This window comes from Trachurus japonicus, chromosome 22 (genome assembly GCF_045865225.1).
Source record: "Trachurus japonicus isolate A0001 chromosome 22, Traja_1.0".
Taxonomy (NCBI): Eukaryota; Metazoa; Chordata; class Actinopteri; order Carangiformes; family Carangidae; genus Trachurus; species Trachurus japonicus.
Window position 1 is genome coordinate 26,361,168 of NC_140928.1, and position 22,923 is coordinate 26,384,090.

Below are 22,923 nucleotides of genomic sequence, written 5' to 3' on the forward strand. Positions count from 1 at the left end.
TTTACTTCAATCAAACTCCGAAATCATGAAAAGGTTACTTACAGAGCTGGTTTACTCGCGCTGAGTTGCTGAATCCTGTTGATCGACGTTCACCGTGCAGCACCGTGTGTGCGTGTTGGAGAATTGCATCACGTGCTGGGTCGTAGGTCAAATGACGCCCACTTCACCTTTTTTTGTATTTTCACCATACATCCATGATTTTCACCAAGAAGACTTGGTTGTGTGCTCCTTTTGTGTGATTCTTTTTATTATTACGCACTCCCTGTACTTCACTGTTGTTTCCGCTTGTATAATGTCATGTTTGTTTATGTTAATAAAGTTTGATTGATATCAAATATTGAATATCTTTGACTGTATCAAAGACGGTTTATCTTTGACTGTATGTCGCAAATACGTTTTTTACCACATCACATGAATAAATAAATACATTAGCCTAATATATTTAGAGATATGGTCATATAGTCTCTGACTGGGGTCCGTCCGTGTTTGCTGGGATGTAATGATTAGTTTATTATTAGTTAAAGAAGATTGAGTTTAATTTTAACTAGGATGAAAATCAGACCAGACACTCCAAAGGCTTCACTTACTCTTTCTTCCTTCAGTGTAAATCAAATCAAATCAGATCAGATCAAATCAAAATCAAAATAATACACAAAAGCACAAATAGATTTCTCCTCCATACTGGTCAACATCAGCTTGATTCCTCAGTACATTATTTGTAGCTGTTAAGTATTCCCGAGTCCTTAGGTGATTCATGTGATAGAGGGGACAAACAACACGTGTATGGCAGGTCTTCTGTTTCACCTATGGTGCTGTAATACGTTTCAGTCCTTTTTCATGTAAATAAGCATCTTAAATGAACTGAGCCTCTGGTGGTTCACCGGACGTCACCCCTGTGGTCCCTGACTGGCTGAGCGTTTGCATTAGATATTGCCTGTTCCAAAGGTTTATTTGAATGATATCCAAATGACCGAGAGTCTTTTGTTGAAAGAGCAGCTGGAGTCCTGTCCCGAGTAATAAAGGAGTCTCCATCATGACCACGGACACATGTCTGTGGCATCATTTGATAAACTAATAAGTTAATGACTGAATAAATTCTGTCAACAACAGTACTGTACTGTATGTGAAGCTGTACGTAGCCATTTATTTATTTACACAGTGAACAAGGAATCAATCAACTCAAATAAATAAGCACTCGTAACTAAGTAACTAAGTCATGAGTAAATTCACCCAATAAAGGATCAATTTATCCAAACTAAAAAAAAGGCTTTTAAGGTGAAAAGAAATCTGATTGGATAGACACACTTCAAAAAAACTTTTAGATTCAAATGCCTTTTAAATGTTTTTTTGCACCGCACAAACAGGAAATGGATAATTTTGAGTGAATATGTTTTGTTTTTCTACCATTACATATTGTTTTGCTTTCCTCATATTGTTTTTTTAATCCACAGCTCTGGCTCTACAGGCAGCAGCACTACTACCTTTAGGTTTTTTTCCTCAGCTTAATTTGCAATGCATATTTCTCATGGTGCATCCTGTGTTCAGTCAGAGTCTGAGAGATAGTAGGTAGGCGGTTATGGCCATGGTGGACGTCCACACGGTGGATATATTGCAGCCACAGCTTTAAACTACAACAAAGGCCAGAAGACTAAAGGACAAAATGAATAAGAAAAGATATTTTCTGGATCCTCCACAGGTCAAAGACTACCTGGTCAAAGGAGACAGATTTACCAAGTGGTCAGAGGTGAGTGGATATCTCAAGTAAATCAGAGCTAGGGCCCAGTTGTTCAAAGGTAATCTGATTGGATTTTTGTTCATAGATTGGATCAAATCTTGAAAATGGGTTGTTCAAAACCAAAAATGGATTCTGAGATTGGATTAGGTCACGTAATGCAATCTTGGTTTTAATCTGGATCAAACCCGCAGTTTGTGTTGTTCAAAACTTTTTAGAAGGATCGGGATAACTTTGATAAAAAAAAACAGGATTATTCTGATCCCAGCAGTCGGGTGGATTCAGGGGGGATTTCAGGAACAAAATGTGATTTAAATTAATTTCAAACTGCTCAAATAAACAATATTTATAATGTGGTATATAAACATTTATTTATTCATATTTTGCACCACATTTTTAAACCATAACAGTGATTAGTAAATAAAGTTAACTTTTGAATATTCTACAACTGGAAAACTTTTCCCCAACTATTTTTCCCCAAACTGAATTTAACTTTGAGTGACCCCTTGCTGCTGTCAGCATTCATTGTGATGCACAGTCCCATCTCGGGCACTCATTATCCAGATTTGGTAATCTTGAAGAGTTTAGATCTGGATCAGAGTGATCCAGTCCAACTTTGCTTTGAACAACTGGGATACAATTAAGATTACGATTACGTGATCCTGGATAGCAAAAAAAGGGATTTCAAAATCCATAATTTTTTATCCAGATTACACTTTTTGAACATCTGGGGGATTATAAAATGTTAGACATAATGAAATATTAGCATGTATCCAGATCAAATCTATAATCCACTTCATGCCGGTTTTATTTTATTCCAACTATTATCTATAATGAACTTTAATCAGTGATGGTTCATTTTAACTTGTCTTGGAAAAGAGAAGTGGTTGTTAAGGAATCTAACATCAGCACACCAGCATCAAGCAGCTATTTTTCAGAGGTTTAAACTCAATAAATGTCCAAAATGCGTGGACACCAATTCCCTTATCTCCATCAAGGACTCCACAAAGACTGGTCCTGTCACCATGAGGATGGATCCGAAGGGTTTTTACGTCTACTGGATCAACCAAAGCAAGGTAATCAATATTAAAAGTCTGTAAAAAAAAAACAACAACAAAAAAAAGAAGCTCTCACACAATAATGTCACGGTCAGGCAGCGTGGACTCTCATTCAGCAGGTTGTCGAAAATTAAATGGCTTGAATGCATCTGACGGATCAAAACAGTCATTAATTAGGAGTAGTCATGTTTCAGCGAGGAACAGCCACAGTGTGTGTGTAATGTGTTGGTGATTAGGATGTGTTAAAAGCTGTGGGATATAGCTAAAAGCTGCATTGCACCTTCTGATCCCAGCAGCTTGAGGAGATTATTGATTGGTGCTGATGTGGGCTCACCATCCTGCTGCAGCTGAACTGTGATGCACTCGGCGGAGAGAGAACTATTCCTCTTTGCTGCTCCATTTCTCTCTCTCTCTCATTGAGGCACCCTCTGGTTTTTTAGCACATCACAGAACCAGTGAAGCCCACAGTAAATGTCTGCCACAGTCACTGCTGGCACGCTGTCGTCAACGACTATTAAGTGCTCATGTTCGTTTTAAATGGAAAAAGCATCGCCACAGTTTCCTACTCGATGTGCCAGTCTTCACACAAACAAAGTGAACCCCATAGTTTTTGCACTTTGCCAGAGGATGACTTGTATCTCAAATCCATATTTGGACAGGCGCCTACATGTCGAGATGATTCTCTGCTTCTTGTTTCTAGGAAACAACGTTCCTGGATGTTGCTACCATCAGAGATACCCGGGTAGGAAAATATGCAAAACTTCCCAAAGTGAGTATACTGCATTGATATGTACTTTATTAACCTGCACTCTGATTTATTAATCGAGTCAGGCTGGTTTGCTCGCTGTGTAAGAATCTCTACAGGCATGCAAATACTGTGTCAAGCCTTAAGTTTGCCCATTAGTTTGAGAGGCATGTTTGCATTGCAAAAAAAAAGAAAAAAAAGGCAATGGCCACATGCGCTCAGACTGATCCCCTCCCCCCACCGCAGAAACAAACAGATGCTCACATAGACAAACATAAACATACACCACACCACACACACTGAGTCATTAGGTCAATAGCTGAGAGCTGCCCCCTCCCAGCCTCCATAGAGAGTTTCAGTATGTATCCATCATCACCATCCCTCACTGTGGGGAAAGTGAAGTCTGCTCCCCTGAGGGAGAACACAGAGCAGCGCTTCATCCCAGTTAGGGTGCAGTCGTTGGAGGCACGTCCTCCTCTCGGGCCTCTAAAGAGTTTTGGGAAAAAAGTTCCAGTGCTGACGTCAACTCTCTTGGAAGTATAGCAGATAGAAGTGATTGATTATAGAATATAATATAGAGGAGAGGAGCGCCTAGAGCACTGCACGGCCTGTTCTTGCTTCTCTTTGTTTTCTAGATGAAAGTTTCTGTGTGTGTGTGTGTGTGTGTGTGTGTGTGTGTGTGTGTTTTGGTGTGTGTTTATTAGTCCATGTGGATGTGCATATGTTTGCATGTCTTGGTCAGCGCATTTGCCTGTGCTGGACAAGCTCCCAGGTGTCCAATCAGTGTAGAGAACAAGTGTGTCAGATGTGATTTTGAAGCAAGCACACAATGAATACGTATAGACATAATGTGTGTATTTGTATTTTTTGCATCATTATTCATCACATCCTTTGCTCTCAACAGCACCCCAAAGTTCGCAACGTGTTCAACCTGGACTTTCCAGACAGCAACCACCTGGCTAAAACCCTGACCATCGTCTCGGGCATGGACACGGTGAATCTGACCTACCACAACTTCTTTGCTGCAAAGGAGAAAGTGACACAGGTAATGAACCACTGTATAGACTGACTGTGTGTTATTGGCACTCCTGTCCTTCCTCTAGCTGTTTACAATCCCTCCCTTCTGTCACTGATCCCCTCTGATTGTTCTCACACAGCCACCGGTCATTAGCCATCCTACAATGAGCCAGCCCCATTAAGGCCTCCTCTCTATCCCTTTCAGCCTTTATTAGACTTTATGACTCCAATACCCAGATTTAATCAACTGTAATGAAACCTCAATTGTGTTTGGTTCAAACGCCACATGCACTGCTCTCATTTCCTGTGGTACTATTATGTTAATGCCCTCTAGTGGTAAGTTTGTGTTGATTTTGAAAGCCTTTATAACCCTTTCAGGGATAATGACAGATCGAGCACAATTCATGTTGACACTGAGTGTAAACTGCTCTTTGATTTTGTTTTTTGAATGAAATGCTCAACAGAACTGGGCGAGTGACATCCTGGCGATCGCCTACAACGCTGCAAGAAACAATTCATGCAGACAGGTCTTCCTGGAGAAAATGTAAGTCATCGTTGTATGGGGGGTCATTTGAGCTTGTATACCACACCACTGAATGTCTACAACAAGATGCACAACTTAGTGTTGAATGATCTCATGGCAGCAGTGATCCTCCGCGTTTTCCATCTTAGGTACGTCCGCATTTCTCTCCACACCAACAAGGACGGAAAGATCCTGGTGAAAAAGTAGGTTACAGTGCAGCCAGCCTTCTGAAGGTGTGGGATGACATGCAGTGGTTAGTTTGTACAGTGGATTTCCATATTACCCACTCAATCTCTCACTGTGTGTTTTCTCAGTATTTACAAGATGTTCCCTGCGGATAAGAAGAGGGTGGAAAGTGCCTTAGCAGCAGCACACCTACCTAAAGGAAAGGTGAGGAGCTAAGCTTTTGTAATACCCATGTAAATATCTCACTATTATAATTTCACACCCCCACTGCTGAATGGTTATTGCAATATAAGAGCAGATATTTTGGATTTTGTGGATTTTCAGCATGACACCATGAAGCCTGATGTGTTCACTGAGACTGCCTTCAGGACCTTTCTGACAAATCTCTGCCCGCGACCAGAGATCTACGAGATCTTCACTTCTTAGTAAGTCCACCTGTTTTACTCCACTGATTTTCTCCTGATACGCCTGAATAAGCCTCAATTTATCATTTTACTTCCTGTCATATCTCCAATTTTGCACCTAGTTTATATGATTTACATAATGGTTTATTATAATCGTTACTTTTATCTTGCATTTACCTTCCTGTGACATCATTATGTAGTTGTAAACTCTCTCATCTGGCATCCCTGTACACCTCATTTAAAGGATGAGGTAATTTTCTCTCCGATTGTTATGAAGCCATAAACGAGCTTCTTTACATATTGTAATTCGGTAGCACAAAGCCACAGATGCCTGGTGTAAATGACATTATTCTGGCCTCGTGTTTCGGGCCAGTTTAAGCCGCCAGCTCACGCATTAACTACCTGGCACAGGCTCAGGTGGGAGGCAGCAGGGCTGCCAGGGGCATGAGCAACATTATGTGCAAGCGCTGATGTGACTGTCACGTCTCACTGTTCCCTCCAGCTCCAACAAACCCACAATGACAAAGGAGAATTTCACCAAGTTTCTCAACGAGAAGCAGAGGGACTCTCGGCTCAATGAGGAGCTTTTCCCACGTCTGCGCCAGGATCAGATCAAAGCTCTGATTGACAAATATGAACCCTGCTCCAATAATTCCAACAGAAGTGAGATTTAATACATGACTGACAATTCACACAGCCTCATAATCACACCTTTGTTTAACTGCCTCTTTATGTCTGCTTCATCTTCCAGGCCTGATCTCTCCAGAGGGGCTGCTCTTCTACCTGATGGGGCCCGAGACCTCGGTTGTGGTGCAGGACAAGCTGGCCCAGAGTCAGGAGATGATCCATCCCATACCCCACTACTTCATCAAGTCCTCCCACAACACATACCTGACAGGTCACATGCACATTATAAATCCATGTACCTCATTCCTACAGTGTGAGATTCTGCACAGGCTATGTGTGCACTACTGGCATGCAATTGTAAGGATCATTCAGGGGGCATGCTGGGAGTTTTTTTCTGAGACTTCCTGTCTGTCATCCTGCAGCCGGTCAGTTCTCCGGCGTGTCCTCTCCGGAGATGTACCGTCAGTGTCTGCTGTCCGGCTGCAGGTGTCTGGAGCTGGACTGCTGGAAGGGCAAACCTCCAGATGAAGAGCCCATCATCACCCACGGCTTCACCATGACCACCGAGATCCTCTTCAAGGTCTTTTCCTCCACCCTCATACACAACCCAATATTTCTATATGATGATATGAGCAGACAGTGTTCTGATATGATCAGGTTTCATTAGGGACCATCCCAAAATTGCATGCCGAAAGTCCAAGAGCAGCTTTTTATAGTTTTCTTTTTCAGTGACACTTGAAAATAAGTTTATTTTCACTACCCCTCATTGCACAGTTACAAAGCCAGTTTTATAATGTGTAATCTAGTCCCTTTCTAGACAACACTAGATAATCAATTTACACCAGTGATTAGCTGTACATGAAATAGGCCTACAACATTCATAATTTAATATTTCAACAATTAAATGAATCTCCTAATAGGAAATTGCTAGTGTTCTGTTTGCACTATGAATTAATATACTGTATGACCTGTTCCATTTTCAGTGACACAGATTTTTATTTAGGCTCAGTTTACTTATTATTTTGGTAGCACTTTATAAGTACGCACTATTAAGCATTAGTTAAGCATTAAATACTGAATTCATCACACATGGATACTCATTATGTACTTTAGAAACACAGTTAAAAATGTTTTACTCATCATTGATAAGCACTAACTGTATTTATAAACTACATACTAATGAAGAATTCAGTATTTATTAATGCTTAACTAATGCTTAATAGTGTGTACTTATAAAGTGTTACCATTATTTTATATTTTAGGTTACCGTAGTTTAATTACACTTTATTATCTATTTGATTAAAGTACGTGCTTAGAATAGTGTGCTCTGATTATTGAGTATTCAGTATTGAGTATCTGAGTTATTGTGTATGTCTGGGAGAGCTAAACTCAAACACCCATGTATAGAAGTGGAAAAACCTCAACCCAGAAAATTAATTTTGTAACAATTCCCAGTTGAAGTTCTTCCCACTCCCTCCTCTTATCTCTATTCTCTTGTTTAGACATGTTTTGCCTTCCATAGTGCTGTAAGTGGCCGACCTTTTACTCTCCGTGAGCACAGTTTGCATTGTTTCAATATGACACTGTCTTGTATACACTCAGAGTGCTGCGATGCATCATGGGTACATGATGAGCCTATAAATCCTCTGATTAGCTTTTATTCGTGTCCGTGTGCACATGAAAGAGCAATAGAATGTGAAGGCTTAAAAGGACAGCAACACGCAAACACACACGCACGCACACTGGGTAGGCAAACACCCCCGTCATCCTCTTGCACTTAACACTTCCATTTAAGGGCAGCGGCAGCGCCACAGTCCCAGGGGCCCGGACACAACACCTCACTTCAGTTTACTGTCAGCTTCTGGATGGGATCGGTTTGGAGCCGACTTCGGGGCGTCTGCACAGAGGAAATAGTTCTGCAGTTTGTCAAGACGTCTCTTCATCTCTTAGAAGAATAAGCCAGAACGGTTCAGTCTGTTAGGCACACTGTTTGTTCCCGTCTTTTTTTCTGCTGCTTCCTGCTGACTCATCTGATTGTTCATGATTTGTGCTGTTAAATCTTAATTAAAAAGTCTTATTCAAAGCATAAAAAACAGTTTGTAATGTGTGACAGGATGTGATCGAGGCCATAGCTGAGAGCGCCTTCAAGACCTCACAGTACCCTGTTATCCTCTCCTTCGAGAACCACGTTGACTCGTAAGAGCTTTTCCATGAACTCATGCCATGTAATGCTATTAACACAATGTAATAAGGTAATAATGATCTTTATGCCATTATCCCCAAATGGAATATTGATGAAAAAAAATCAAGGATGTAATTGAACCTGTCCTCCTGAGTCCTGGCAGTAACAGTGTAGCCTGCTGCTTTGTTACAGGGTGAAACAGCAGGAGAAGATGGCCAACTACTGCAAAACCATATTTGGTGATGCCCTGCAAACAGAGACGCTGGACAAATACCCTGTGAGTGCACTGCAGCAACACGGCCCCCGCTGTCAAAATAATAGAGTTAGATAAAGTTTGTGTGTGGGGATCTGTTAAACAGAACAATCAGATAAAGCATTATCATCGTGTTACGCTGTGGGACTCAGCTGAGGTCTGCAGAGTAACCGCGTTAGCATGAAGGAATGACAAGCTTCAACTTTCATGTTTGTCCCCCTGCTTATCTCTGCTAGACATGACCCCCACAGGCTCCCATACCCCATCAACTGATTGAAATCTGGTTGTTTTTTTTTTACAACGGAAACATGTGTTCGCCTCCACTCAGCGAGCCTATATGTGTGTTGTGCACTGCCACACAAACACACACACACACACACACGACTGTTCACAGATTTCGCTGTGAAAAACCAAAATAGCAATAGTAATTATATTCCATTGTGCCTTCCTTTGTGTGTGAAATCCAGCTGAAGCCGGGCCAGCAGATCCCCAGCCCGTCTGAGCTCATGGGCAAGATCCTCATCAAGAACAAGAAGGGCAGCCATGAAAAACCAGCCCAGAATAAGAAAACCACCACAGCAGCAGCAGCCACCCCCGAGCAGCCCACAACCACATCCACGACCACGACCACGGCCACAGCTGCCCCCACCCAGGCTGCAAACAGCACTCCTGCTGATCCTGCAAACCCAGCACCCAGCAGCACCCAGGAAAACCAAGGTGCACACAGGAAAGACACCGAGCCATATCAGATTAGACTCCTAAAATAGGCCTGTGTGTTTATTTTTTAAGTTGTTACTGGACTTTATGTTTATACGTTTAACCAGAGGGCGACGCAGCTGTGGAGGAGAACGAGGAGCAGGAAGACACAGAGGAGCAGGACGAGGAGAAAATGAAGACATCAGATGAGGTGGAGCATGAGATATGTCATCATCCGTGTCCGGCTTAAACAGTTCAAACGTCAGTTGACTTCCTGTCAATCCCCCACAGGGCACAGCTGGACAAGAAGTGACAGCGTATGAGGCCATGTCATCCCTGGTCAACTACATCCAGCCCAACAAATTCATCTCCTTTGACAATGCCAGAAGTATGTCCCCGCCTCATAGATAAAACCCCCGGACCAGACAAAATACATTTTTGCAATACACGGTTTAAAAGAAAATCAAAGTTATACCAGTCCTTGATTCTGTTTCCCTTCACAGAGAAAAACAAGAGTTATGTCATCTCCTCCTTTGTGGAGACCAAAGGGGAGGCAATGATCTCCAAGTCTGCTGTTGAATTTGTCGAGTATCCTTTAAGACCACTGCAGATTGTTATGCTCCCAAAAAAACAAACAAAAAAGAAACCTGTCGTCATATAACAACATCGATATGTGTCTTTATGCTGCCATAAGAATATAAGCATTTACCGGCTCACACACAAATACAGAAGTGTAATGTTGTGCGTCTTTAACCATCTCTCAGATACAATAAGAGGCAGATGAGCAGGATTTACCCCAAAGGAACAAGAATGGATTCATCCAATTACAGCCCACAGCCTTTCTGGAATGTGGGCTGCCAGCTGGTGGCGCTCAACTACCAGACTATGGGTAGAGATCATGGACACTCAATGCTCTGATAAGCATTTAAAATGTCATAACCGGGTTATAATACATGAAACTATTTAACTCTTTACAGCTCTTGTTTAATCACCTTTTTTATCCTGATGTATTTAAAATGTGTTGCTGCTCTACAAAACCTGAACTTCTGTTTCTGGCCACAGTGGGTCAGTGTTGCACCTCACTGGGGGCCTCTGCTGTGCCTCGCATCCCCAAATACTGCTGCTCCCTGCTCCTCCTTGTGCCGGAGAGATGGGGCATGAACCGTCTGCTTTGTGTCTATTTTCAGATTTCCCCATGCAGCTGAACATGGCTCTGTTCGAGTACAACGGCAGAACGGGATACCTGCTCAAGCACGACGTCCTGCGCCGCAGCGACAAGAAGTTTGACCCCTTCTGTGACAGGATTGACACAGTTGTGGCAAGCACACTGACCATAAAGGCAGGTTCACCACCTTGTCATCAATACGCTCCTCTGACTTTAACAGCCCTACAGTGTGTTTGACACAGGCCCGTCTGCATCTGTGCAATATTAATAATTCAAGGTGAAAATGAAGTCTTTAAAGCTGCAGTTTAAATTGTTTACTCATTAAAGCTGCACCCTTTATTGCATTGCATTGTGGGGGGAGTGATAAACCAACAGTGCAATATGTCAACAGCTGGTAGCTGCTTTTGCTCCTTTAAATTTCAATTTCAATTTATTTAGGATTGCCCCTTGAGATGCACCGTCTAGTTTTCAAGGGGGTCCTACATACAAAAATAACACAAAGACATACATTACAATGAGACACAACAGATACAAAACACACTGCTCTCCCAGCCCCCATGCCCCACCCACCTCTCAAGAGAATAGATTACAAATACATACATGCATACCTACATGAGTGCTCACATAGCATGTCCCCATAACAATACAAGACTCAAGACATTGTTGTCATTTCTTACAAATGTATGTTCATAGTACATAGGCTGAAACTAAAATACCATTTCTCACCAGCTTCTAGCAGTGCTGTACTAAAAATAATAAATAATTAAAACAAGTTAAAATCGTATCAGATAAAAAAAAAGACAATGATTTAAACAAAAAAACCATGGCATTCATACATCAGCAGCAGTTTGGGAGCGTGTCCATAATAAAGTGCTTTAAGTGTGAGATGACTGACCTACTGAGGGGACAACATCACAATGCAACATCAGGAGAAACAGAATGCCACTGCAGTTTTGAGGAAAATAATAATTAAAATGAATAAAATACAAATTGATATCATAAACATGAACAGCTCGTTCTTAAGTGGGAAAATAAATTTGTTCTAAAGGTAAAAAAAAGAGGTGATGGACTTTAAAATGGAGGTATAGATTGTTCCAATCAGATGGAGCTTTGTACTTGAATGACCTGCGACCAATTGCTTTATGGATTTTAGGAACTGTGAAAAATGGATTAGTCATATGTCTAAGAGGATATGGAGATGTATATTGGACCAGGAACTGTTTTAAGTATGGTGGAACATTTGAGTGGATACATTTAAAAAGAAACAAGACCCAGTGAAACTGAGCAGTAAAATCGACCTCAGTAGCCTTGGGATATCTGTGTGTGTGTGTGTGTGTGTGTGTGTGTGTGCAGCCATGTTCACTTGATTTTCTCTTTGAACGCAGAATCCATGATGATACAAGCTTCCTGCTGCGACTGATACATAGTTCCTGGTATTCAGCGGACCCTGCATGAGTGAAAACCTGAGCTCTATTTTTATCCGCCACTGTGTCCTGAGCATGGATCCATGCACACAACAGGACACTCAATCAGGTTGCACATGTATGTCATCGAATCTTGTTTATCTCTCTAGATCTACTCGGGCCAGTTTCTGTCAGAGAAGAGTGTAAAAACCGGGGTGGAGGTGGAGGTGATCGGGCTGCCGGGAGACCCCAAGAAGAAATATCGCACCAAGTGGTCCAGCGTACCCAACGCCATCAACCCAGTGTGGAATGAGGAGCCTTTTGTTTTTGAGAAGGTGAAAACATATGAGGGAGAATGTGTTTGTGAGAGCTCGACCATTATAACCCGCTGTGCCACTGTTGGTCTTAATATATTTGTTGTTGGATAGATCCTGCTCCCAGAGATGGCCTCTCTCAGAATCGTAGTCCATGAGGAGAACGGGAAATTCTTGGGACACAGGATCATCCCACTTGATGCTATCCAATCAGGTCAGTGAAAAAAAACAAGGAAAAAAAACACTTTACATAATTTTTCATCTAATCTACATAATTTAAAACCTCACTGAGTCATCCAAGGCCTCCGAGTGTTTGCTAACTTCTTTCAGCCAGCCACTGGATCATGTTTTTCATTCACACTGGGTTGGTTTTATGCCCTGCAGGCTTCCACCACATCTGCCTGCGCAGTGAGAGCAACATGCCGCTCACTCTGCCTGCTCTCTTTGTCTACATCGAGGTCAAGGACTACATCCCTGCTGCATTTGCAGGTGCTTGGCTTTTCACTTTGTGTTTTGGCGAAAGAAAAGAACAGGGGGGGGGGGAAAACTCTGCTGTAATTGAATTCATGCTGTTAGAGTGACAAAAGTCTGGTTGGATTTAGATACTAATGTGTGGGAGCATATAGGTTTTTGTCAATTTGGTAAATATTCAGTGACAAATTATACTGACTCACTATGCGGATGTTTTTAACTCCCTCAGATTTCACCGACGCCTTATTTAACCCAACAAAGGGCACAGAGAAGACCACAAAGACTCCGAAGGAGGTAATGAAAAGCTGCTACAGCAAACCTACCTCAGCCGTCATCCAACCACAATTGACGTATCAGTAATGTCCCCAGTTCTCCTATAAAACCTTAACAGCACTAATTAACTTCTTGGAAGATGACCAGGCCTGTTAGATTGTGATGTTCCTGTACTTTTTGTTCCCACGCAGTCGTCAGCTGACTACGTTTCTCCCTATGAGCTGCCTCTCGCGGCCCTACCCCCCACGGACAAAGCTAAGGAGAGTGAAGCCCCGGTCGCAGGTAATAAAGCTTGTATGTGTGAGGGGGTAGCCTACAGTTCAGAGGTCAAGTTTAACTTGACTCTTGTAATAGGTGTTAGAAGCTGAAGCTTTGATCGCTGAATTTTTCTGCTTCCCTCAGAGAAGGCTGCGAGTGAACCAACTCCCTCTGCTGATGCTCCTGAACAATCAGCTGAGCCTGCACCAGAACCAGCCAAAGAAGAAACAGCAGAACCAACCAAAGAAGAAGCACCAGAACCAACCAAAGAAGAAGCACCAGAACCAACCAAAGAAGAGGCCCCAGAAGCAGAAGCAGCAGCAGAGCCTCTACAAACTCCTGACTCTGCTGCTGCTGAAGATGCAGCACCAGATGCAGGAACATCTGACCCCGCTCCTGAAGCCACTCCTTCCACTGAGGAAAAAGAAGCCTCCCCAGAGCCAGAGGCTGCTCCTGAAACCAAAGATGAACCGGCGGCGACTGATCCTGAACCTGCTTCAGATGATAAAGCAGCCACAGAGGAGGCTCCAGCAGAACCTGCTGCCGTGGCCGCGGCCTGTCCGACTCCAGCAGGTTCATCACCCCAATCTCCAGCTTCAAGTGAAGGTAGCTACTGTAACAGTGAAGTGCTTCATGTTCCCCTTATCGCTGTCTCTCTACTGTCAGTACACTTTAGGAAAAAGGATCCCCAGAGAGAAAGCTCAGAGCAATTTAAAAGGCTTGAATAGATTTATTATGATGCACAACCACTGCCAACACAAGTCAGACTCTCACAACAAACCCCTGTGTGTTTATGCTGCAGAGCCTTCGACTGTGACTACTGAAGAACTGACACAGCACAAGAACTATCTGAAGGTCGTCAAGCGTCAGGAGAAAGAGATGAAAGAAGCCGAAAAGAAGTATCAGAAAAAAGGAGAGGACCTGATTCAAAAATACTCCGACTCCTTCAAGGCCATGGTGAAGAAAACCTCTGTGAAGAAGAAAGAGTGAGGGTTTCTTTTTCTTATTCCTATGTTTTGTTTTGTTTTTTTTTAGAAATATGGACTGTGAAACAAAAACGCATGACAAAAGATGTTTGGATGGTGTGAGTGAGCAGCGGTGTCATGTTATCAATTCAGAGTAGAGGGGCCCATCTGTCCAATTGTTTATGTTGAGTCATTCACCAAAGGCTGTTCTGTTTCCCATAAAGCAGCAGTCAATTCTACAGCATATTAATATTGACTCACTAATGAAGTTGTTGTTGTTTTGGTCAGTGTTATTAATGAGATTATATTTAGAAGGACGGAGAATATTCCTCAGCTAATGTGTTTTTCTATCTGAAGCAGAATATTAGAGGATGAAGAGAACAACTAAATGAATATGGATATTAGCCTTCAGCATAAAATGTACTATTCAAGGCCACATGGCGCTGTAGGGTTTCCAGTAACTACCTACGCTGGCTGTCAGTCAATACTTATATTTTCCTTCAATATGTCCTATTCTGTCTTGATTATTTTTTATTTTTTTTGTCCTTCAGAGGAGAGGGAGGGAGCTCAGACTCCAGTGCGAAGACGGAGCAGGTGAAGGAGCAGAAGGAGAAAATGCAGGGTGAGCTGCAGGCTCTGTGGACGGAGCACAACGATCAACTGAAGAGGAAGAAAGAGCAGTTTGCTACCGAGGTTCGTAAAACACGCATTTATTTAGAAAAAACACTCAAAAAGATCATTTTAGTTGAAAGCACCTGTGGATATTTAATACAAACACAGGATGTAAAGCTCATCTGATATCAATATTGACAGTTATGGATACTGGTATGTGGACGCAGTCACACGTAGTACAAACCCAGAGAGAATAATCACAAACTTTGCTGTTCATCTCAATTCTACAAGATGTTTGAAAGCACCAGTGGCAACAGACTATTCTGATGAGTTGGTGGAGAAGAAAACTGAGCTAAAAGGAGAGAGAAAATTTTACTTTTTTACATTTAACACCACAAAACAACTCATTTGTTCTTGTTCTGTTATCCACAAATGGCCAACATAAATCATTTTCTTTCTTTCCCCCCCCATTGTCTCCTGTCCTCATCTGTACACATTTGTTACAGGCTGACTTTTTACCCCACTGAATTATTTGACGGTTGTTGTTTTTAATTAATCTGTAATTTGATTTGCAAGTAAAATATATCATGATTTGAAAATATGAAAAGAAAAAATAGATAAAAGAAACCCTGTAATATATGAAGTAGTTATAATCAGTTCAACTCCCGTGAAATACAACATAAGTGTTCATCTTATCAACCAGTAAATCACAGATAATAATGCAATAATGATAATATAACAGTCTCACATCGAATTCTGTAGATGACATTGAAACTTTGAATGTAGAGATTTCACTTGTGATTGAGAAAAAGGATCTTTGTGCATGTCTGCCTTGAACAGAGTAAGACAAAAAAACTTCTCTAGCACATTTTCAATCTTTTTTTAATCAAAAAGTCAAGACCTGCTCCACATACTCCTCGTCCTAACACAGTTCTTCTCTGTGTGCTCTGCCCCTGGCTGCCGTTATAATATCTTAATGATTCAGCCCTAAAATAGGATTCATTTCCATTGTTCAAGGTGCATTCACGTCTCTCATGGAGCACCTGATGTTACCTCTGTGTGCTGCTGCTTGTCAGGGATTAGAGGCAAGCAGCCAGCGCTCTAGACGCTCTATTGATTATGCATCAGAGCCGGGTGCTCGGGGGTGCTCTTAGCATAAGCTCTGAATCTGCATGAGACTGAGGGGTCAATCAGGTGGTTTTTCAAAGGTTGCTACCTCAGTATAGACACAGCGTGGACTGCACTGTAGAAGTACTGTGACAGTTAGATGCTCCAGAGGCCTGAACTTTTGTTTAAAGTAGAGGGACTTCGATCAATTACAGACACTGTTATTTAGAAACACACACGCCACGTTTTCTGTCTTTATCTCGACTGTGAATGTGCCACTTCCTTCTCCTGTTGTGACAGAGACTGGCCAAACTGATGGAGATGGCCACAGACAGACACACCAGCGAAATGAAGACCATAGAGAGGTGTGATCACACGCACAACACATTTGGTACATGCTGCACACACTGAGAGGGCTTTGCTGTGTCTGTGCAATCTGTGCCTTCAGATCTTTAGTGTGTGAGAGTGTGTGTGTGTGTGAGAGAGAGAGTCATGTGAGGGGAGAAATTTGACATTTTGCAAAGAGAATACTTAAGATTGTGAATGATTCACCTCAGTGCCCGGGTCCTCCATCGTCCTTGACTGGCTTATGGTGCCCTATGTGTGTGTGTGTGTGTGTGTGTGTGTGTGTGTTATCCCAAGTCCCCAGCTGGCGGATGGTTATCTTAGGACAACCATTATCCAACAGGTGTTTAAACAGCAGCAGGGGAGCAGAGCAGCCGTCTACCTGTCCACACAGACACCATGATATTGCATTTAAGTCTGTTTTCACTGTAAAGAAAAGGTCACATCAGACACACACAGCCCTCACAGCTCCTGTTTAAAGGAGGACGGTTGTTTATAGAGCAACTTTTCATTTTTACATTTCAAATCAAGTCCTTTTTTTTTTCTGCATGAGTCCTTACTCTTTGTCTCTGTCTTATATTGCAGCGAAGCCAAAGATAAAATGAAGAAAACACTCTCAAAGAAAGCAAAGTGAGTTCTCAGCATGACCTTGCCTTCAGTTACTGGATGTGTTTCCATTCATTGCCTTTCCTCTCGCTGCGTTACGGCTTGTTGTCCAATATGAAAAGAGACAAATGATGAGGTGGAGTTAAGCCTTTTACTTCTCCCCCTCATGACTCTGCACATCGAGCCAAGGTTGATTTGTTACATTTCTTAACACCACGTTGAAAAGCATTAATTATCTTCTCTTAGGCTTAAAAAGGCTGCCAGCACAGAGATGTTGGATGAAACTAGTCAGTCTGATGGTGCGGTAAGTATACAAGTCTTCATTTTGTGCAGGTATGTGTATAATTGTAGCTCTATCAGGAGATATACCACTCACATGTCTTAACAGCTGACTTAACGATAACTGAACTGGACTTTGCATTGCTGCAACGTACAACTTTAAGACATCTCAATCAGCCAGCCCACCCCCCACCCCCACCCATCATCACCCACCGCAACCCATCATTTCCTTTTTATTTGTTCCATGCATGGACATTTTCAATTCATACGATACTGACAAAATGGTAACAGATTATAATTTACACATTCTATGCATGGAAAGGAGCAGGATGAAGAAAACACCACCATTACTGTAACTGTGGACTGGACTTTGCATTGCTGGAACATACAACATTTACACATCTGTCCTGTGCTACTGTGGTACTGCCCTGCTGCACTTTTTGCACCTTTTATTTATTTTTTTATTACACGGAATATGGGATTGCACTTCGTACATCTTCTCTGTCACCGTGGTACTATGCCTGTGCATGTGTTGCTCTAACCTGAAATGTCCAGTAGGCCTAATTGATAATTTTTTTTATTTTTAACTAATCATTATTCTTTTTAAAATTATGATTAAAAACACCACACACAATCTTAAACAACTATATTCGATACCTCCACTTTTTCGAACATAAATCGAGTTCAAATAAAATGCAGCATATAAAAATATCTGAGCTGGTGCATCTTGATTGACGGCCGTGATCACGTGCAGTCACTTGATCGCAGGATCGCCAGAAATTTGTGATGTCAAAATGGGGTCATGAGTCATCTCGTTATTGTTATCGTTAGGGGCTATCCTAAATAAATAAATTCAAAATTCAAATGTATATTGTGGTCATTATAAAAATCACAGTAAGTAAAGTAGCAGGAAGCTGCAGCAGGTTAGCATAGCTTGGAACAAAGACTGGAAACAGGGAGGTAGAGCTAGCCCAGCTCTGTCGAGTACAATTAAACCCAAACAAACACATATATTTTTAAAGGTGGGTGTGACAGTGACACTACAGGGACATATAACCACCCATGATACTTTTTTCTACTTTGATTTCATATGAATGATACAAACATTCAGGCAGCTGACAGTGGCTTCATATTTACTCAACACACCAGATAGTGCGAGCAGCCTTCAAAACCAAATCCAACTCTTGGCAACAATACATTCTTGCAGACTTGCCAAGAGTTAGATCTGAGATCACTCCCACCACCATGTCTGTTCAGCGAATACCAAGCTAGCCTACTGTCAGCATATTTCCCAAAATGTCCTCAGCTAAGGTAACTGGCTTTGCTTCGCCGTAGCAACGTGTTTAACGTCCAACTGTGAGAGTAGTATCGCTCTCCTCATTTGGCTCGCAGCGAGAAAGCGATGCCTTTACCACGCTCATGTGAGCCTATAAGACAGCACTACTGTCAGAGCTGGCACCTAACATCTCCTTGTCTGCTCAACACCTATTGTGTTTAAGAGCGTTACTATGGTTACGGAGAGGCAGCGAGTCTCTAAAGATCTGAGGAAAAAAACGTGGAGAAAAAAAAACCCCCACCTTAGGCATGTGACAATACTCTCCTTTCATACAGCTGCACACCATCCATATAATAGACCCACGTGCTGTTAACGGACACACACACACACACACACACACACCTACACACACACACCTACACACCTACACATACACACCACCTACATTGTTGAGCTGTAAGAACACCTACACACATGTGAGCATGCACACCCACAAACCACCCACGTACACAATCACATGCAACCTTTTTGCAGCGGGCCCTGACCATAGGCCGGACTTGTCCTTTACTCAGAAGCTGTTTACAGGGAGCGGGCTAATCCATGCGTAGTGGATGACTCACTGAGCTCTCCTCTTGTTCCTCTGTTGGCTCATCAAGATTCAGACCCGTTGTATCTGGGTTAAAGACCACGGCTGTTTCACCGTGCTCCTCGTTTTGATGACAGACCCTCTCTCTGATCCCCCTGCACGCTGGGGTTGCGTTGCAGCTCACTTTGATCTGCTTAATCAACATTCAGCAATTAATTAACACAACTATTTATAAAAAAAACAATCTCTTGCTTACTGCCTCGGCGCTGAATGGACTGGGTGAATAGAGAGGCTGCATAACCAAACTGGACAAATCCAACCTGTTGTGACTTAACTGTATTGATTCTCTGGCTCAGGTTGCCTCCCGTGGGTGCACTCCTCACCAGACACACACACGGGGAGAAACATGAGCGGGTCAAGTGTTAACATGCAAACAGTCTTCATCCCCCTCTTGATACCGTATGCACACAGGCTCAAACCGCAGATCGATGGTGTTTTTTTCCAGTTGGTGACATGCTGTATTGTGTTTTGCTGTACCGTTTACAGTCCTCGGATCACAGCCCGCAGCAACAGGCTCTGATGAAGAAACAGGCTGCTACGCTGGAGGAAATCAAGACCTTGACTAATCAGGTGCACGCTCCTCTCACTTCCATTTTATTTCAAACAACAACCATAAAACTCAGGGACTCAATTTATTGTGTGTGCAAAAAGGAACTGAAAGTCAGTATTTCAAATTCTTAGAGAAATTATCAGTGACAGATTTGCCAGTTGGCATTTTTCAGCACTGCAAACTCTGATGGTTCCTTCAATGCTTCCTCAAGAGCAGGCAACTTATGGAGTTATTTTACGGTCTTTGGTTTTACTTGCCAAAAAGAAAATCTAAGAAGCCTTTTCCACCAAAAACTTCAGTTTCCCAAGAATATTTAATGAGGAACTTCCCAGGGTTGAAGCTCCTTGTGTTTCCATGAAGGGAACGTTTTGGGCAGTTAAAACTATTGAATCTTCCCTCAGTTTTTTTCAGACTGTGGCTCCTCTGAAATGCAGCAGTCTTCCTTAAAAGGTTCCTGTCATCGCTCTAACCCTGCAGTGGAAATGTCCTTTTAACATTATTTCCCTGGAAGCTTATCCTACCCTCGACCACAACCACTAGACTGTACGACCCAGAACCAACCCATAACCTAGCATTATCCAAAAGTCTCAGTCCTAAAATAAAATAGTTTCACTTCATTGCAATTCATAATCTGTCCCAATTTATCTAAATTATTAAGACTCACCTTCCAAATGCTCTGTGTTTTCCCATAATGTCACCGTGTACAGGGTTTTATCACCACAGTGTGATTAAAAGCTACGTACAAACACACAAACAAACATCCACAATGCAAACTATGACAACAACAACAAATCTCAATGTCTCACATACATTCTTGGCCAGTGATAGTGCAGGGCGCTGCCGCTGCAGTGTGACACATCCACTTCATGCAGTGGAGAACGTACATACCGAGCTCCTGCCGCTGTAAATGATGTCAGAGCACTTTCTAATGACAATGCTCTGCTTTGAATTAGTGAAACCCTGGCAGTTGGTATTGAGACAAGAGGTGTTAAATGGTTGACGCGTGAACGCCAGATGGAGGCTGTGTTTTTATGTCTCACCATAGTATTACTTACAAATTCGGTTTTTGATATTGTGAGAACCAGTGGGAGGAATCCAAGTGAGGCTTAAAAGACAAAGAAACAAATGAGGATCATTTATTTGCTGCAAACAGGAGGTCTAATCAGTGCAATATGCATTCAGCATCGAGCCATTCAGTTCAACATTTTGTCAAATTGGTCCATTGCCTTAATCCCCATAGTTTTAGGAGTATTCGTTACCTTTAATTGTCGATGCAAGATATTTTTAGAACGGTGGAGCAGAGCCGCCAGCTGCTCAGAGCTACACTACGGAGGCTAATGGGATTTCTTGGTTTCCCTCATCAAACTCATTAAATCCTCTGCTCTGCCGTTGTAAAAATAGCTTGCATCCAACAATTAAAAGTAACGAACCTACTCCTAAAACTATAGGGATTATGGCAATGGGCCAATTTGCCAAAATGTTGAATGTATGTTGTTAAATATTCTGAAATTTAAAATCAATCTGAGCCACTGATCTTTATGTTTACTCCTGTCAATACAGGAATCCATTCTCTAAAGACTGTGATAAGCACCTGGTGGACAAAGAAAAGCTTTAAAGCTTCATAAAAGCTTTTAACCTCTAACTGACATTTGGCCTCGTGTGTCTGCAGCTCAATCAAGAGGCCGTGAACGAGCACGCGCAGAAGCTGAGGTCCCTGCCAGCGGAGGTGAGGGACGCTGTTAATGCCTGCGTGGGGGCTCACTTCCCTGACCTGGTGGAAAAGGATGGAGGCAAGAAGGTGGAAGGAGGCGGCTTCTATGGCGACGTCTTTCTTGGCTGAACTTGTCTTTTGCTCCCCGACCCCTCAGGGTAACCGTGTCTTAACTTTTGAAAAACCTTTTCCTCACTTTCATGTTCTTTTCAAGCTGTTACATTATCTACAGTCTAAATATCGTTTCTTTTTTTTTTACTTTGGGAGCTCTAACTGTGTGGAATTTCAGTTTAGATTCTGGTGCTATTCATAGGGACCTTGAAAACATAATGACAATGTCATGGATGTCATGTCAACCAGTTATATGATTTGGGAATGATTTAAAATGTTTATTTTACTCTCTATTTTAGTTGCTTTTCATTAGTAAATAACCAAACTGGGAGCTTTTCAGTGACAAATATCCAACAGCCCCACAGTCTCATTTCTGTTCTCTTAATTAGTTAAAAATTTGGGAATAAATGAAAGCAAGAAAATGTAGTGGTAAAGCAGGTTATCTGAGGCTGAAGACTGAGGAGAGACTCTGTGACATCTGTGACACTTGAGCATAACTTGATTTTGCTCGTGTGATTCTCCATGAAACCACGAAGCGAGTTCTGCAGAATGGAGAAAAGGTGCATTTACTCCATTGCAACAACAATCCTACAAGGCCATGCAAAACTAGAATGAATTACATAATGTCAAGTTTCAGTTCAGACTCATGTAATAGCATAGTTGTTTTTTTATTTATTTATTTGTGAAATAGTGATATTTAAATAAAATTGATTTAAATTAGTTACAGTCTGTTGTACTTTCTGCTGTATGTCAACTGTGTTTGTGTAGCAAATGGACAAAAACAAAAAGCAGTCAGATTCTGTGTCTGACTCTGATGGAAAATGCTTCAAATACAGATGATACAGAAGAGGCTACACATTGTACAACCTGAATGCTTTGTTCACATCTTGAACTCATCAGCACAGAGGATCTGAACAGTCACCACAGCCTCGAGGTCAGCGTCAGCACTTCAACATCTGACTAGTGGTGAACTGAGGTCACACTGTTTCCGTCTCTGCCTGAGTTATGGGGTTGAATTTGTGGCCAGAAAAGTGTTTTTGCAAAACCTGATGACATCGATATTTAACCTTTCAATTTTAAAAAAAAATCACTTTATTATTTTGTCCCAATAGACGCGTTTAAATTCCCTTCGTCAATTACTCAAGGCCTTTCTGAGGTATCTCTCAGAAGAATGAGACCGAACGGATGGATATAAAAACACAGATACTCCCTTCAGCTTTTGATTCGGTAAACCCAGTCATCTTCATAGAGCAATAATGAAATGTGTCCTCTGTATTATCAGTGCCAGTCTCTTACCTTCATCTCTTATCTATATCTACCTATTCACTGATGAGCTGCTGTGTAAGTCACTGTGTAGAGCAGTGGTCCCCAACCACCGGGCCGCGGACCGGTACCGGTCCGTGGATCA

General features: G+C 42.1%; 1 protein-coding gene across 1 annotated transcript; it reads left to right on the plus strand.

Moving 5' to 3' along the window:
- Positions 1-1,573: 1,573 nt before the first annotated feature.
- On the plus strand, positions 1,574-22,138 carry plcb2 (phospholipase C, beta 2). Its single transcript, XM_085766748.1, has 32 exons — positions 1,574-1,744; positions 2,731-2,808; positions 3,491-3,559; positions 4,440-4,580; positions 5,017-5,096; positions 5,225-5,278; positions 5,390-5,465; positions 5,586-5,686; positions 6,168-6,328; positions 6,417-6,563; positions 6,715-6,872; positions 8,406-8,488; positions 8,667-8,751; positions 9,195-9,444; positions 9,552-9,634; positions 9,715-9,811; positions 9,927-10,011; positions 10,188-10,312; positions 10,611-10,762; positions 12,162-12,326; positions 12,420-12,519; positions 12,690-12,794; positions 13,006-13,070; positions 13,241-13,324; positions 13,457-13,913; positions 14,110-14,293; positions 14,824-14,965; positions 16,292-16,356; positions 16,922-16,966; positions 17,189-17,246; positions 19,630-19,713; positions 21,363-22,138. Exons 1-32 carry the CDS (start codon positions 1,661-1,663, stop codon positions 21,531-21,533), a joined length of 3,834 nt encoding a protein of 1,277 aa, XP_085622874.1. The 5' UTR covers positions 1,574-1,660; the 3' UTR covers positions 21,534-22,138.
- The last annotated feature ends 785 nt before the right edge of the window (positions 22,139-22,923 follow it).